Source organism: Coturnix japonica, chromosome 37, assembly GCF_054131305.1.
Source record: "Coturnix japonica strain WE chromosome 37, WE-NBRP24, whole genome shotgun sequence".
NCBI classification, from domain to species: domain Eukaryota; kingdom Metazoa; phylum Chordata; class Aves; order Galliformes; family Phasianidae; genus Coturnix; species Coturnix japonica.
The window spans coordinates 2,760,739-2,777,443 of NC_140699.1; the positions used below are offsets into that span (position 1 = coordinate 2,760,739).

At 50.5% G+C, this 16,705-nt stretch overlaps 1 protein-coding gene and 2 long non-coding RNA genes across 5 annotated transcripts; all 3 read left to right on the forward strand.

Annotated features, from left to right (window-relative positions):
• Nucleotides 1-1,419: 1,419 nt before the first annotated feature.
• Nucleotides 1,420-6,205, forward strand: LOC146754909 (uncharacterized). Of its 2 annotated transcripts, none has more exons than XR_014938522.1 (3): nucleotides 1,420-1,880; nucleotides 2,830-2,953; nucleotides 6,123-6,205. It is a non-coding gene; the product is annotated as an uncharacterized LOC146754909 (long non-coding RNA). The 2 variants fall into 2 exon arrangements; XR_014938521.1 differs by lacking the exon at nucleotides 6,123-6,205 and adding an exon at nucleotides 3,711-4,753.
• A 1,650-nt stretch (nucleotides 6,206-7,855) lies between these two features.
• On the forward strand, nucleotides 7,856-9,135 carry LOC146754910 (uncharacterized). The gene is made up of 4 exons (XR_014938517.1): nucleotides 7,856-8,101; nucleotides 8,474-8,546; nucleotides 8,674-8,794; nucleotides 8,980-9,135. It is a non-coding gene; the product is annotated as an uncharacterized LOC146754910 (long non-coding RNA).
• Nucleotides 9,136-9,233: 98 nt separating this feature from the next.
• On the forward strand, nucleotides 9,234-15,912 carry LOC146754911 (uncharacterized). 2 transcript variants are annotated; one of them, XR_014938509.1, is made up of 16 exons: nucleotides 9,234-9,390; nucleotides 9,661-9,740; nucleotides 10,009-10,120; nucleotides 10,431-10,520; nucleotides 10,761-10,865; nucleotides 11,049-11,201; nucleotides 11,359-11,510; nucleotides 11,778-11,925; nucleotides 12,091-12,228; nucleotides 12,348-12,524; nucleotides 12,781-12,936; nucleotides 13,088-13,190; nucleotides 13,308-13,410; nucleotides 13,649-13,708; nucleotides 13,975-15,703; nucleotides 15,786-15,911. XR_014938509.1 is itself a non-coding variant. In XM_085526526.1 (15 exons), the coding sequence occupies exons 1-14, from the start codon at nucleotides 9,316-9,318 to the stop codon at nucleotides 13,680-13,682; spliced, it is 1,626 nt and encodes a 541-aa protein (XP_085382652.1). In that variant the 5' UTR covers nucleotides 9,234-9,315; the 3' UTR covers nucleotides 13,683-13,708; nucleotides 13,975-15,912. The 2 variants fall into 2 exon arrangements, 1 of the variants encoding a protein (XP_085382652.1); XM_085526526.1 differs by having other exon boundaries at nucleotides 13,975-15,912.
• The last annotated feature ends 793 nt before the right edge of the window (nucleotides 15,913-16,705 follow it).

The following is a 16,705-nucleotide window of genomic DNA, read 5'->3' on the forward strand; positions in this document are numbered from 1 at the left end:
TCTGCGGGTACGGAACACAAGGAGGCAGCAGTGATGCAGGGGGGCTCCCCAGAAGGAAGCTGTCTGATCCAAATGCTTGCTGAGAGTTTGGAAGCCCAAGCCCTTATGGTCTCTGTAAGGGTGGCTAGTAAAAAGATGTTAACCAAGATGGTGGTAAATAGTCAAAGATTATTAGCAAAGGAAAACTGACCAATGTTGGTGCCTTGACCAGAAAGCTGAGGCAGTCTCAACTGGGGAGCAGTCTCCAAGAGATTCTGCCTTAGTGGTGGTCAGCCTTTAAATGAGGTGAGGTCTCAGAAGAGGTGCAGTCGACGTCCACCCCTTCTGGGAGCACAGCTAGATTACTCTCACCTGTGCTCCCGCAGCTGACCCAACACTTGCCTCAGCTGATTAATCAGAGTTTCAAACTGTGATTTCCCATACAGTCTCTAAGCTGAAGGCAGCATCTCCTTCATCTGATGGTGGTGTGCCTGAGTGAGGGAGTGATCCAAGCTGGATGCAAAAGAGTCATCTTAATTTCTCTGCTATTTTACTTCAGATGACACCTATTGGGTGTTGGTTTCTTAAAATTTGGATCTAGGAGGTGGCCTCTCCCTTTGCTTCTGGTGAAAGCACAGATGTGCAGCAGGAGTAGAAGACAAAGAGGTTTTCTTGGTGACAGCAACACCAATTATTTGATTCAAATGTAGAACTGTGATGAAGATGGTGAAGAACAGATCCGCCTCAAAGACATGCTTGATCACATAAGGAATGAGCATGTGATCCAAGACAGTCAGCGTGGCTTTAACAGGGGAAGGCCATGCCTAACCAATCTGGTGCTCTTCTATGATGGAGTGACGGCATTTGTGGACAAAAGGAAGGAAACTGATGTCATTGACCTGGACTTGAGCAAGATCTTTTACATGGCCCTCCACCACATCCTTATCTCTAAACTGGAGGGATGTGGATTTGACAGGTGGACCACCTGCTGGATAAGGGATTGGTTGAAAGGCCACAGACAGAGGGTGGTGATTCATGGTTCTGTGTCCAGGTGGAGGCCAATAACAAGTGGTGTCATCCAGGAGTCTGTCTTGGGACCAGTGCTTTTTAACATGGTTATCAGTGACACCAATGATGCAATGGAGTGCACCCTCTGCTGTTTGCTGAGTGGTGCGGCTGATGCAGTGGAAGGAAGGGATGCCATTCAGAGGGAGCTGAACCGAGAGGTTGGCCTAGGTGAATCTAATGAGGTTCAACACAGCAAAGTGCAAGGTTTTGCACTTGGGCTGGAGGAATCCCAGGCATTTCTACAGCCTGGGAGGAGCAGTCCTTAAGAGAAGCCCCGCAGAGAAGGACCTGGGGGTCCTGGTGGATGAAAAACAGAACGTGAGCCATCAGCGTGCTCTTGCAGCTCAGAGAGCAAATGGTCCCCTGGGCTCCATCAGAAGAGGGGATGGCCAGCAGGGACAGGGAGGCGATTGATCTTCATGATCCTTGAGGTCCCTTCCAGCCCGGGCCATTCTATGATTCTGTGATTACACTCACTGACAGAAATAACGGCAGCTGTACAGAAGCTGGATATATTGTGGGACAGTTCTTGTAACCAGCTGATTTTAAGACCTTGCCCAAGTCGTGAGTCTTAATTGCATGTCAGAAGAAAGCTGGGAAAGTGGTTATTGCTCATTCTTTCTCATTTGCTGATTCTTTCTTTCGGGTTCCTTTTCCAAAGGAGATTCTGGTGATGGAAGCAGTTGAAGAAAGAACCAAAGCAGCTCTTGCCAAGAGTGCTTGAAGTCCCTGTGGAGAGAAGCAAAGAACCTGGGCTTCCTCTGGGATGCTCCCCACCATGTCTCAGGAAGGAGACCAACTGCTGTTCCACTTTCTGCTCTGTGTGTGGAAAGGTACGTCTGGGTTTCTTCTGCTTGTTTTTTCTTTCTTTTTCTGGCTTTGAAGGAGAAGGGGTGGAGCAAGGGGAGACCCACTGGTCATTTGTTACCTCAAGAGCAGGATGGATTTTACATTCACTGTGAAAAACCTGGGCTAGTAGCATGGGCATGTTTCAGGCTGGACTCTTCTTTTGCTGCTTGGTTTCCTTTTGGCTACAGGGAGACAGCTGTCTAAAGGTGTGTTTTCAAACCCACTCTCCAAAACCATGTTTCATTGTTGCAGGTGGTTCAGTGTGCTCTTGCAGTGCAGATGCTGTAGTTTGCTGTAGAATCTGAATGGTTTCTGTTCCTAGGGGAGGACTGGGAGGAGGTAGTGAGAAGAGAATTCAATGCCTGAGGTGTATCTTAGTGAGAAATGTTGGCATGAGGTGCTGAAAGTCTTGAGCTGTCAAAGGCCAGTGATGCTCAGACTCCTTAACCTGCTGGAGCAGGGTGGAAGCAAGGAGTGGGCACTGCCGTCCCACAGGCTGCACTTGGTTCTGGTCTGCCAGGTCTGTGCTGGCCTGGATTTCTTCTGAGAAGTTTGTTGGAGCTGCTTGGAGTAGTGAAGGGTGGGGAAGAAGTGCTGCTCAAGAGCTAAGGCTCGGCTTGATCATTTTGGATGGATTTAACCATGGTATCTGAAGACATAGTTTCCATCAGAATGATCCCAGCATTGTGCAAGTGTCTCAGCTGAAGCCCCTGAGCAGATGTGTGAGAGCACCCTCCTACTCCAGCTGAGCCATAGGAAAGCTGACTGTGCCCAGTAATTACAGCTTCTGCAGATTGAATGTGCTTCCAAGTGTTTTCCTTAGTGATCAATCATGTCCCAGCACTCTGAGATTCCATCTCTGTCACAATCTGGAGCATCTCTGCAAACCTTGGGTGCTCATTCCCACCAGAGTTTCTTCCTTTCTCTCTTTAGAATCAGTGTGGTGCAGTTCCCTGTGTTTGTGAGCAGCAGCCAGCAGGCTGCAAGAGATCCAATGGCAGCTTTCAGCACACAGAGGGATGTGATGGGGACAGACTGTCCTTACCGCCATGCATAAGTGAGTTTTTACCGTCCTCTCTCAAGAAGTATGAAAGAATAGAGTTTGAATGATACTTGTGAGCAGGTGCTGTGCTGTAGGGGATGTCAGGTAACCATTAATTTGGGGGTGCAGGAAGGAGCAGTGAAAGTGATGTATTAGTTTGTGTTTTGACTGTTGGAGTGCAGTTCCATTTTTGGGAGCAAAACTATGGGCTAAGATGGAAAACAGAAGGGAGAAGGCTGATACCTGGATAGTGGGCTGAGCTTTGGTGACTGCAGCCATCTGTAGTAGAAGTTAGAAGTTTTGCACAGTGGGGTTCAGAATGGGAGCTGATGATGAATGGGAGCTGCTCAAGGGACAGACTTCCACATACAAGTTCCAGTGCCTCAATGACTTTCTTGTAGCGAGGAGCCCAAAACTGAACATAAGATTTGAGGTGCAGCCTCCCCAGTGTTGAGTCCAATGGGATGATTACCTCTCTGCTCCTGCTGGCCACACTATTTCTTATACAGGCCAGGATGCCGTTGGCCTTCTTGGCCACCTGGGCACACTGTTGGCTCATGTTCAGCTGAGCATCGACCAACAGCCCCAGGTCCATTTCCTCTGCACAGTCCTGCAGCCACTCAGCCCCAGGCCTATAGCGCTGCATGGGGTTATTGTGGCCAAAGTGCAGGACCTGGCATTTGGCCTCACTGAACCTCATCCCATTCACCTCAGCCCAGTGAGGTTGATCCAGCTTATCTAGATCCCCCTGAAGGGGCCTCCCTTCCCTCAGGCAGATTGACACCAGCTCCCAGACAAAAGACAAAAAGAGAAGAAAGCAGAAATGAAGAAGGCTTCTCTGAGAGCTGCCCCTGCACCTGCAGAGGTGAGTCCTTGTTATGGACAGACACAGCTCTTGTTGTCAGGGCCTCCATCTGTCAGACATGAATGAGACTGTAAAATCCTGAGGGAAGTGGCGTCCTGTTTCTGCACTTGCTTTGTTTCTTTGCAGTGTTTGAAGTGTTACACAAAATGAAGGATAAATCTCTAAAGCAGGTGGTCGGGATGCTGGCATGATGATGTTATTTATGTAATTAGTGCTATTATTTTGTAGTATGTTAGCAGTTTGCTAATAAACAAAAAACAAGGGGGGGTTGGAGGGGTCGGTAACAGAGGAAGGGGTCCTGGTAACAGAGGATGCTGAGAAGGCGGAAATACTGTATGCTTTCTTTGCTTCTGTCTTTAGTGAAAAGGCATTCCCTGAGGAATCCCAGAACCTGGAGGTTAATGAGAGAGTCTGGGGAATGGGAGATTTCCCTTTAGTCAGGGAAGAGGTGGTCCGTGAGTGCCTAGGAAACATTAAGGTCCATAAATCCATGGGACCTGATGGGGTGCATCCACGGGTGCTGAGAGAGCTGGTGGAGGTCATTGCTGAGCCGCTCTCTGTAGTCATTCAGAGGCCTTGGAAACTGGGGAGGTGTCTGAAGACTGGAGGATGACCAGTGTCACTCCAGTCTTTAAAAAATGGCAAGAAGGAGGACCCAGGTAACTATAGGCCAGTCAGCCTCACCTCTGTCCCAGGGAATGTGATGGAACAGCTTGTGCTGGATGCCATCTCCAGAGAACTGGGAGTAAAGCAGGTTATCAGGAGTACTCAGCATGGGTTCACCAAGGGGAGGTCGTGCTTGACCAACCTGGTGGCCTTTTATGAAGATGTCACTGGCTGGGTGGATAGGGGGAGAGTGGCAGATGTAGTCTACCTTGATTTCAGAAAGGCTTTTGATACTGTCCCCCATGACATCCTTATAACAAAGCTGAGGAAGCATGGAATAGATGAGTGTACAGTGAATTGGGTCAAGAACTGTCTGACTGGCAGAGTACAGAGGGTTGTCGTTGGCGGTGCTGAGAGGGGATTTGATCCAGGTTTATAAATACCTGAGGTGTTGGGGCCATACTGGCACGGCTGGTCTCTTTTCAGTAGTGCGTGGGGACAGGACTAGGGGTAATGGGGTGAAACTTCTGCATAGGAAGTTCCGCACGAATGTGTGCAAGAACCTCTTTACAGTGAGGCTGACGGAGCACTGGAACAGGCTTCCCAGGGAGGTGGTGGAGTCTCCTTCTCTGGAGATATTCAAGACACGCCTGGACACCTACCTGTGCAACGTGATGTAGGGAACCTGCTTTGGCAGGGGGGTTGGACTCAATGATCTCTAGAGGTCCCTTCCAACCCCTTCAATTCTGTGATTCTGTTGGAATGTGGGAATGCAAGAAAGAATATTCTGAGCAAAAGCTGTGGAGCGAGATAAATGGCATGAGAAAGCAAAGCTAAGAAGTAAGGAAGGCTCCAGAAGAGAAAACAACGTCCAATAGGGCATATTTAGAGACAGGTGAAGAACCCTTGAGCGCACTGAGGAGTACTAGGGTGCTCTGGAATGTCTCTTGGGCTCCCTACAGCACACATACTTGCTCTGGGGCATGTCTGGATGTCTGTAGAGCTAATTGCGGGGCCCTGAGAAACCTCTGGGGCACATTAGGGGGCACTGGCTTCCATGTGAGTGTTCCCAGGTTCCCAGAAGTCAACAGGGAAGCCTTTGGAGACCCCTTGGGAAGACTCAGTGGGGCCCTAGAGTGATGTAGCAGCTTGTGTTGGTTCCATCTGCTTGGCAGGGAAGCGATTTCCTGGTGGGAGCTGACTGACTGGGAGGTGATTCCCTTGGTTTAATTAATTTAATTACCTGGATTATAATTAAATAACACTGTTCAGCGTTCAATCAAGATTATATTTTTCCAAAGTACTGCAGTCGTGCATCTGTAGCAGCTTTGCTAAAATATATCGAGTTTATTCAAAATTCCAGTGATGCTCCTAAAGCACTTGAAGTGCATTTGAGGTGGCGAGTGACAAAACAGCTCTGAGAGAATCATCATCAAATCAGAACATTGGAACGGTAACTAATAGCAGAGATTCTGATAAGAATATTTAAATTTTCAAATTACCTTTTTCTAAAGTTGTATTTCACCAAGTTTCATCAATATGCACACTGAAGAGCTGACTTGCTATGTTTCTTTTTATAAAAAATCATGTGTTACAATTGAGAAAAGAAGGTATAGCATGTAACATCCTCCAAGTAAAGTGCAAAAAACATTTCTTCACAGTTCCAATTAATGTCTTAGGTTTTGTTCAGACTCACTAAATGATGTATTTCAGGGTACATCACATGGGAATATAAGAAGATTATTCAGAACAGGAGCTGCAGAGCAAGATGAACAGCATGTGAAGGTAAGGCCGGGAACCAAGGACACAGCTTTTGTGTCACTCAGCCACCTGTGGCAGAGGTCAGGATTTCAGCAGGGATTTCTGCAGACGTTCCTTGAACACCCCCAGGGTGGGTGACTCCACCACCTCCCTGGGCAGTCCATTCCAGTGCCTGGCCACCCTTTCTGAGAAGTAATATTTCCTAATGTCCAGCCTGAACCTCTCCTGCCGCAGCTTGGAACCATTCCCTCTAGTTCTATCAGTAATGACATGAGAGAAGAGGCCGACCCCCAGCTCACTGCAACCTCCCTTCAGGAAGTTATAGAGAGCAATGAGGTTTCCCCTGAGCCACCTCTTCTCCAGGCTGGACATTCCCATCTCCTGCAGCCTCTCCTCATATGGCCCCATTGTGCTCCAGACCCCTCACCAGCTTTGTTGCCCTTCTTTGAACACGTTCCAATGCCTCAGTGTCTTTTTTGCAGTGAGGGGCACAAACTGGACACAGAATTAGAATTGTGGCCTCACCAGTGCTGAGTACAGGGGGACAGTCACCTCTCTGCTCCTGCTGGCATCACTGTTTCTGATGCAAAATGTATGTAAGTGTCACATGTGTGACATCCTTTTTGATGGAGTTCTGTGACTGGAGTTCAATGGATTTAAGAGCTGACTTGAAGCCTGTGGGCATCACCCAGGAGTTGGGGTGAGAGGATGAGGCGTAGGAACAGGAACCTCTTTGGTCGTTATTAACTCCCAACTTTTTGGTCAGGAATCTCTGTGTGTTTCTTTATCATGTAAAGAACAGAGTCATTGGTCAGCTTGTGAATGAATTGATTCACGCCTGCTGATTGGTGCTGTTCTCTACAGGGAGCTGCAATGGAAATGGACACTTGTGGTCCACTGTCCAGCCCCCTCCCGTGTTGGATTTTCTGGGCTTTGAGACACGTCTTCCAGATGCACTTTGTGTTATTTCTGATGTGTGACCTGTTGAGCTCCAGCCCCAAATGAGGATTCAAATACTACCACAGCAGTCCATTGGGACTGTAGTATTTCTTGCTAAACAGAATTCGTGTGCACCCTTGTCTTTCGTCTGCACAAAGGATCTTGTAATCATCTCTGTCTGTGTTTCTTTTAGAGCCAGAGATGGAGCAGAGAGGAACACAGACTTGGGTGAATCTTCATTCAGGAGCAGGGACACGTCATGCTCATCTGAGGTGTCTGGCTGACAACAAGAGCAGAGAGGTAAGTTTCATAGGGTCGCGTGCCCATTTTATTTTATTTTTAATTCATGATGCATTGAGGCGTTCCCCAGACAAAGTGAGCATTTCTCAACTGGACTTTCTAGAAATGAGCTAGGCAATGAAAATGGGTTTGAAGCATTCCTAAGAGCCCCGCAAGAGAATGCTGAGAGTTAATCTGGCACCCTCCTTTGGAAACGTCCGTTGTCTGTCAGCTCTTCAGCTGTGCCCTAACACCTCCCATTGCGCTGCCACACCAGGATAGAATTCCAAGCCCACACTGAGTCCTGGAATGTTGTGGTGCCGTGTTGGAATCAGATGTGACCACGTGGTCTTGGCTCCCCGCCTTGTGGGGGGTCATGGTGGACCAGGCTGTTGGCCGTTGGTGATGTCATAAGCGGCTGGAATGAGGGGAGGAGCGGTGCGTTCTGTGTTCCTTTGTGGGTGAGCTAGTGGTCGGAGTGGTTGGTTGTCTTGTTGGTCTTGTGCCTTTAGTGCCGTTAGTGCTGTTAGTTAGTGTTGTTAGTGTTGTTAGTTAGTGTTGTTAGTGTTGTTAGTTAGTGTTGTTAGTGTTGTTAGTTAGTGTTGTTAGTTAGTGCCTTTAGTTAGTACCTTTAGTTAGTGCCTTTAGTTAGTGCCTTTAGTTATTGCCTTTATTGCCTTTTTCTTCACACCGTCGTGTGCAGCAGCTTGTAGGTAAGTTGAGCTGGCGTGGGATGGATGGGTGGGCAGTAAGGTGTTGAGAACTGCTGGCTGTCGGAGCTCACAGCACCGTATTGCTTACTCTTGACCATCAGACGTAATTTTCCCCTGGTACACACGTTCCAAAGGGGGTATCAGTAAAGTTGGCACCTGTCCCGTGCTTCTTCCATTGTCTTTGCTCAGTAGTGGAAGCATTGTAAAGTTGCTGGGTGGACAGGCATCACGTAGCCTGAGACTCAGCATGTCTTGCAGCAAGTGGATGGGACGGTTGTGCTGTGTGTGTTATTCCATGGATGTCTTAGCCCTGCTCACTGACCTGCTCTTTCTCTCTCCTCTCCTCACCCTCCGCCCACTGCCTCGGTGCAGCTTTTGCTCTCATTCCATCTGAGCAAAGCGACAAGGAACTGCTGCAGATAGCTTGAAGTGATCTCACTGCCAGGTACGTGCCATGTTTTGTCCCCGCACATGGTTTTGCTGCAGGGTATGCGAGGGTAGTTCTGACGAATTGTACCCATACTGTGCTGTGTGAATACAGAAAACAGAAATGTGTTTCCGTTCTGTTCCAGCACGTCACAGCTGCTGTGATGGGCGTCGCGTGCATGGCCGGGGAAGAGAGTGGGGCTCCCCAGGACAGAAGATCTCCCGCGGAGCCCTACCAAGTTACGGAGGTGATGCCTCTGCATGCTGGTGAGTGAGGTTCTAAAGCGGGGTGGGCAGGGCTGGGGCAGCGAGTGCCCCCTGCTCCACACCAGGAACCCTTGTCACGGGCAGACTGTGCCAGGGGAGCGAGCCCAGGGCCGGAGAGGGCAGAGCTCCTTCTGCTCCCGCCTGCCTTTGGCCCCTCTATAGCACTGCTCTCTCTCCTTGCTCAGATGCTGAATTGCTGCCTCTGTCTGATGTGGAACAGGAGGCAGTGGACTTCATCCAAGCCAACACCATCAGTATGGAAATGGTAAGAGCAGCCATCTCCATCGTGGCTATACCTGCATCTCCAGACGGTCCCTCTGGCTCTGCCTTCAGGCTGCAGGAGGGCTGATGGCCGGGCAGAGCTGCTGCTGTCCTGCAGCTGTCCTGTGCTGCTCCACACCCTGCAACGCCTGGTCCCCCTGGCCATGGCTGTCCCCACTCACACTCCTCGGTCTCTGTGTGCTTGCCAGGATCTGGTGCAGAAGCTGCAGTTCCTCAATTCCATTTGTATACTGTGCAGCATGGCTGGACAGACGAGCCTCACACTGAGCCATGATATCTTCTGCTTGCTGAAAAATCAGTGCAAGAAGATTGAGGTGAGGGGACATGGCACCCAGGTAGCTGCACCCTGTGAGAAGGACAGGACAGGGGGAGAGGGAGGCAGGGAAATGATGCACAGACACCCAAGTGCCCCAGATGGGACTCCAGGTGCTGCTGAGAGCTCAGCAGTGGAGGTGGACAGCAGCACCAGTGTGCCAGTGTTTGTCAAGGGCCACTGGGGCGACTCAGGCCCTAGCGGCCGGTGGCAGGTTTGCTGTTGCTGGGTGCTGGCAGCTGCCAGGTGCCATCCTGATTGTGCTTTGCAGGTTCTGTTGCGTGAGGAGCCCATGGAGCAGCTGAGCACCGGCCTGAGATACTGCTGCATGAACACCATTGCTGCCTTGAGGTACCTGCCCAGCCCCTGCTTTTGCCAGCACATCCCCCAGGCACCATCCTGGTGGCCCTGATGCAGCTCCCCACTAAGTCTTGGCCCTCGCCCCAAAGCTGGTGACATCAGGACTGTCCTCTGACCCAGAGCAGCCCCGTAGGGGAGGAGGCACCTCCTGGCAGGGCTCCCCATCCCTCTCAGGGAGCCTTGCCCAGGGGAGGACCTGTTCCAGTCCTGCCTCAGCACCCAGGCACCGCTCCTAGCATCAGTGTCTCTCTAATTGCAGCACAGTTAATGCAGTTACAGAGGAAGAAATACTCCATCTCTTCAAGGTGTGCTGCAGCATCGTCTTCTATCTTCCTCCAGCCAGGGCCTTGAACATTTCCCTCTACAACCAGGTATGTACTGGGCAATCTACTGTTGACCCCATGCCTCTGGGCTGCCGCTTGCATTACTTGTGTCCAGAGATCTATCAAGATGTTTGTGGGACAAGGTAGCAGCCTTGCTTGCCCTCACCCCTCTCACTCTTGCCTTGGGCTTGGCAAACACCCTGTGTTGTAGCCTGCTCTGAGTGCAGCAGCCTTGCAGGGTGCCCCTGTGCACAGATCTGTGGGTATCCTTCCTTGGCAGCCAGAGGGGTTCACAGCAGTCTACTGGGTATGAAAGGGAACCCTGAAAGACTTCCACAACCCACTGTTCTCTTTACAGACCCTGGAAGCTATGGACGACATGCTGCAGATTGTGCTAGATGTCTGTCCCATTGCCAGTGTCAAGAGTCGGCTGCAGGGAATCTTGGAGGTCTGTCTATTGTGAAGTTCTGCCCCCACAGCTCCCTTCTAGTAGTTTATCCCACTCCATGGAAACGGCACTGGCAGTAGTTGGAGCCAGCAAGGGACCCTGGCGGCAGTAGCCCCATGATGGGCTTGGCTTAAGCTCAGGGGAAGCCTGGATGGATGCTGTGATTCCAGCTAGGAGCTCAGCAGACCTGCAGTGGGCATCAGCAGCTCCCAGGCTAACCAGCAGCTCCTCTCCTCACAGGTGCTGCTGCCTTTCAGCATCTCCAAGACACAGGCTGTGTGTGAGAGGGCTTTGGGGCGCATCTGGAAGCTTAGTGGCTTCATGACCAGCAGTTTCTGGCAGCAGGTAAGGAGACATGAAAATTGTGTACCTGTGAGAAAAGCTGCGGCTCAGGTGTGAACCCTCAGAATGCTTTTGACATGAAGGGAGGGTCTTTATCCTTCCTTTTGCCTGTGCTCATCCTGCTCCAGATGCTATTCTCTCATTCTGTTTAACGTGCCTTCCCTCCTTTTTTCCTTCTTACTGCAGCCCCTTGGAAAAAACCTTGCCCCTTCTCAGAGGACAGACATTGCCCTTGTAACCCTGGAGAAGATCATTGGGGACTATGGTTTTGATGAGAAGAAGTGGGCTGAGACTATGCTGGATGTGCTTCGGAGAAACCCTGGCACCTGGCTGATGGATGTAAGCAGAGTGAGGCAACCCTGCCCGCCACAGCTCTTGGGAACTGAAGCCATTTGAAGGCAGCAATGAGCTGTGGGAAGGGCAGTAATAACACAGCCTGGGAGGCAAATGGCTGCAGTCCAGTGGCAGCAGCAGTCTCCCTGTGTTCTCACAACAGGTGCCAGAGATTCTGGGATTCATCCACGCCAACCTGAAGATCCAGAGCACATCAGTTCAGCAGATCCTGCTCTCAGTGCTGGATATGCTGACCGTCCAGTTTCCCAGGGATGTGCTGAGGAGTGTGTTGACCGACCTCCCACAGAATGACAGGTATCAGCCCAGACAGCCCCACACATTTGTTCCATGTGAAGAGCAGGGCTCAGAAATGGTCTGGCTGCCAGAGCCAAGGAAAGCTGCAGGACATCCCAAGGAGCAGGCCCTCCATCCCACTGTGCTTTCCAGTGCTGGTGGGCAGCTCAGGGCTGCAGCAGCCAATACCAACCATGGCAGCCCAGAGCCCCCCATCAGGCTCCTGCCTGAGCCATGGTGCTGTGGCTAAGGCAGCCCTGCTGACGCAGCATTGCTCTCTGTTTATAGCACTACCCTGGACATACTGAAGAGTGTGCTGACCCTGCTGGAAGCATCCAAGCGGATCTGGGATGAGCTCAGCAGTGTTCTACAGGACCAACAGCTGTGTGAGATATTGAGCATCAGCACAGAGGAGTTGGGCCTCCTTCGCTTGACTGTGAGTTACTGGACAATGCACCGTGCTCTCCTACAGAGCACTGGTAGCTCAGGCTGGGCTGTGTCTCCCTAGTGCCCTGCCTTGAGCTGCCAGAGCAGCCAGGAGCTGCAGGGTGCAGGATGTCCTGCTGCCTCTGCCTGCCTCTCACTGCTGTGTTGGTTTCAGGCGATGCCTCCCACTGAAGAGCTGGTGAAGGAGCTGTGTAAGCCAGCACTGCTCCAGAAGCTTCTGAATGTGGAAAGCCTGCCAGTGCTCTGGCTGGTGCTCAGACGTCTCGTGCTGCTGTCTGATAGACCTGAGACGGTGAGCAGGACCTTGTCAAACGAAGGCCTCATGTTGACAGCCTGGCGCTGGGGCAATGGGCAACACTGTGCCTTGGCATCTGTCCTCCTGATGGAAAGGAAATTGTGTGTTTTGTACAGGCAATTGAAATCCGGGCCCTGCTTCCAGGCGTCATGGAGAACCTGCTGTTTGCCAACACAGCCATTACTGTGAAGGTGCTGAATATCTTCAGGAATGCAGTGCACCATCTGGGGAAGAGGCATGCCAGTCCGTTTGCTCTGGAGCTGGCTGAGAAGATCCTGCCTCTTTTTAATCACGTAAGTCTGTTGTGGGAGGCTGAGCTCTGCGGGTGGGTGCTTGACAGGAGCGTCTTCTCCTTTCTTTCCTTCTCTGGGCTCTCAGGAATGACATGTCCTGTGGGCTCTGTAGCACTGCTGGCCGTGTCCCTGCTAGTGCAGCTTGGTTGTTCTTGGTGATGTCAGGCCCCTGTGCTGGGGCTCAGCCTACACTCATGCTCACCATGGGCAGTGAGAGTGTGCTGCTGAGGTCTGAGGTCCTCCTGTTCTCCCTCAGGCATCATCTGAAGTGCGAGAAGGTTCCATCCGCCTCTTCATGGATGTGATGGATGCTGTGCTGTGGTCTCAGAAGGGAAGCATGAAGAAGATCGTGCGCAGGGCCCTGCACCCTCTGCTCTTTCACATGAGTGACGAGACCCTGAGCGTAGCACAGGTACGAATTTCAGAGCTGAGCAGTGTGCAGGCAGTGGTGTGCTGACAGTTCAGCTGTGATGTGCAATTGAGAGCAAGTTCAGCAAGCATTCAGACACTGGGATGTGTGTCTGTGTGTGTGGTGCCATGTCCCTGCATCTGTTGTTCTGCAGGCATCTGGGGAAGCCCTTGTGTCCTGTGCAAAGTTCCTGAAGTGGAAGGAGCTCAAGCAGCAGACCCAGCAGAAGAACGCAGTGGGGAATCATGAAGTGTTTGGTGAGGACAATCTCACAGCCCCCACCTTTTTGCTGGGGGAAAGGGGATGCTGGAGGAGGGGTTGCAGCAGCAGCTGTGGCTGCTCTGCAAGCCCCATGCTCTTGTTCTCTTCTTCAGCTGCAGCAGGACAGAAAGGGAGTGGAAGGGTACCTGCAGCAGAGCCTGCCATACCTGGAGGATTCTCAGGCCTCCTTGCGATGCGAGGCTGTCAGATTCATTGGTGAGCCCAACCCCTGCGTCCCTCTTTGGGCCCTGCCCTGGCAGGAAGGCACAGCCCTGAAGCCCCCAGGTACAGCCTGCCCGTGCCGGTAGCCACAGTGGGTGCCTTGCTCAGGTCCCCCCTCAGGTGCTGTCCCTGCCTGCAGCATGGAAGGGGAAGCAGCTGGGCTGGCGGGGTTGGGGTCTGAGCTTCTGGCAGCATGTTGGGGAGTGGGTGTCTGACAGAGCTCTTTCCCTAGGGCTGATTGGGAAGCACGCCAGGGAGCAGAGTGAGGAGATGCTGAATGAACTCTGCAGTGGTGAGTGAGGGCAGTGCTGTGTGTGTTGGGGCTGGGGGCAGAGCTGGGCAGCATGCAGCTGTGCTTTGCCCTGCTGCAAGGAAATGCTGCAGGGGCAGAGGAGCATTCATGGCAGTCCTGAGCAGTGTCTTCCACTGACCCGTCAGTCTCCCGTGCTCCTCCTGGCCAGGAAAAGCAAGGAGTGGGGCTGGCAAGGCCCAGAGTGGAAGCTGGTGGCTCTCTGTAGACTGGGGGTCCCATCTCTGCTCTGTTTCCTTCTGTTGCAGCCCTTCAGCCTTTGGAAGATGACCCCCATCTGACAGTCTGTTCTATGGCATCTGAGACCATCCAGAAGCTGAGACACCAAAGGCAGAAGGCGGCACCAGCACGGAGAAGGCTCCCAGCACTTTTCCGCTGGTCCTGCATAGCCTTCTGAGGGATAATTCTTGTTCATTAACGTTGCTAGGACACCTGTACAGCAACGTTGCTGGGACATGTGTTCCTGTCACGCAAGACAGACCCCCTGAACAACAGCGGGAGCCTTGGAGCACAGACATCTTGGAAGAAAGAACAGGAACCAAGCTGGTTAGAACTGGGTCTGTAGTTAGCGATTAATTAAATTGAAAAGCACAATTGAAAGCCTTTGGAAGGAAGATCTGGAGAATATGACCACTAGAGAGCAGCACGTATGCACACAGATGCAGAACTGATCATAATTACACTGACTAAATTGTAACTCCTCATATGAGTTCTTGGAACTTAAACAAGCAAGCAGAAAAGTTGTGGTTTATTCTAGCTTTTGCAAAGCCGGAATGCTGGGCAGCAAAGCTCCTGCTTGCTTATAGTGCTGTGTGCCTGGACATAAGTGTCATGTGGAAAAAGACAAAGAAACACATTTTCTTTGCCTATGTCTTGGAGAGCCAGGAATCCAGAATTCAAGATCTTTGCTTTTGAGTTTGCAATTCAAAACCGGATTAGAAAGGATTCTGCAAACTTTCTTTGATGACATTAGACTCTTCATTAACAACAATACTGTTTCTAATACTACTAATAACAGCAACACAACAACAAAATAATGGAAGATGAAGGAAGACATGGGGACAAGAGTCACTGGAGGAAATTTCTCCTTTGAACTGAATTGGTGTTAGTGTCCCCGTGCACAAGAACCAAGGAGAGAGCAAGCATGTTTTGTACTCTTCAGAATGCAGTGTGGTTCATCTTATTGTCATCCAAATGAGACCGGGATTTCACTGCATTGTTGGAAATGGGAAAACAGTGCCAAAGTTGCATGTTTTGAAGCGGAAAAATAGTAATTTTAAAAACCCACAGCAATAGAGTAGAGAAGATCACCAGCAAAGCCTGTATCACTTGACCTCAGAGTAAAAGCAACAGTCAACCAAAGAAGCGGATGCTGATCCATTTCATGCACTTTTGTAAGGATGTGAAAGCGAGCAGACTTACCTGAAGGTGGTGTAACGTTAGTGGTAAACATCACCAAGCTCCCTCCAAAAGTGGACTTGACCTTTTGTCTCTGCGACCATCTACGTACAGAGGGAGCTACTGGAGAGCTGTGCTCGGATCCTTCAGTTTTCATGTCTCTTACCATCTCTCTTCCAGGAGATCTTGCGAAGAAAGGCTTTTCCTGTGAGGATGAAACACAGATAGGAAATGTTACATCTAGTTTTGCTGTGGGAGTTTACCTCTGTGTGTGACGCATTCATTCTTCTGACAGCTGCTAACACTCAGTTTATTAATAAAAATCATACCTTTATTACTTTGTGCCTTGCAGATTAATCTGAATGTAAGAAAATCGGGTTGACTTTGTTTGCTTCGCTCAACACTGGCCACATCAAGATAACAAAGGACATTGTTTTCAAGAATAATTGCAGCTATCTTCCAGTTGGCTTGTGCTTCTGTGTTTCTGAGAAACACCATCTAGCAATTTCTTTTTCTTCTTTTTTTGCACGAGTCCTGGATGCTGGTGTGTGTTGTGCTCTGTTGTTTGCTGACCAGCAGGTGAGAGGACTGTGTTTTGTGTTGGGTGTTGAGTTTTGTCTATCTCAGGGGCCATCCAATTGGATCCATCCTCTTTTTGCAGTGTTTAGGGACAGTTAATTTGCTGTTGCCTGGAGCTATGTGTGAAGTGCAGGACTAGAAGCTGTGATCGCTGAATCTCCTTGGATGAGCCCCAGCTCAGGTTCTCTCACAACAACCAAGAACATTTTTGCCAGCCCTGTTGTATTGCTGCAGCTCAGTGACCCCGACAATCTTCCCATGGAGTGCCGAAGACGGAGGTGGGAGCCTCCTTGCTGAGATCTGCTAGCAAAGCCCTGAGCGGCTCTAAGGTCGGAGCCTGTTGGGTCGGTAACACTGTGTCATGGTTTTGTGCTGTTGCTGTCCATATTCCACATCATAACATCACATGCAGTATGAATCATTAATTGAGGGTATAAATAGTGGAATCATGTACAAAGGAAAAAGGGTTAAAGAGAAAGTAACTTTTTGTTTATAACTGAACAATACGGATTGCTAAGGGAACGTTATATGGTATTAAAGGTGTTTGAATGGGACAAACTGTTCTGATGGTATAAGAAAGTGTAACTGAGGGTATGTGGAAGTGTAATAGAGGGTATGTGGAATTGTGATCGAGGGTATGTGGAAGTGTGGAAGGAGGAAGGCTGAGGGACCTGGTCTAGGTCCTGCTATCCTGGAAAGGCAGCCTGGGGATCTGGCAGTGTGTGTGCCAAGTGGCTCTGTGTGCCTATGGGTGTGTACTGAAGGGCACCCAGAACTGCCACTTCCCCTTGGGACATAGGCTTGGAGCATCAGTTGCTATGTTACTCTCTGAGAAGAGGATTCAGGCCCCAAGTCTTGCGTCCAGCTTGGTGATTTGGATTGACTCTGGGGCAGCAGTGGATGATCTGCAGCCCTGCAGCTGAGTGCATGAGGCTGATTGTGATCTCTGCTCTGCCATGTACCTACAGCAAATCCCAAGAGCACACAAAGATTGGGTCTGTA

Coding starts and splice junctions, on each gene's coding strand:
- LOC146754911 (XM_085526526.1), top strand. CDS start 9,316: ATGGCTGGACAGACGAGCCTCACACTGAGCCATGATATCTTCTGCTTG. Junction 12,229..12,347: donor TGTCTGATAGACCTGAGACG/GTGAGCAGGACC, acceptor TGTTTTGTACAG/GCAATTGAAATCCGGGCCCT. Junction 13,191..13,307: donor GGGGAATCATGAAGTGTTTG/GTGAGGACAATC, acceptor TCTCTTCTTCAG/CTGCAGCAGGACAGAAAGGG.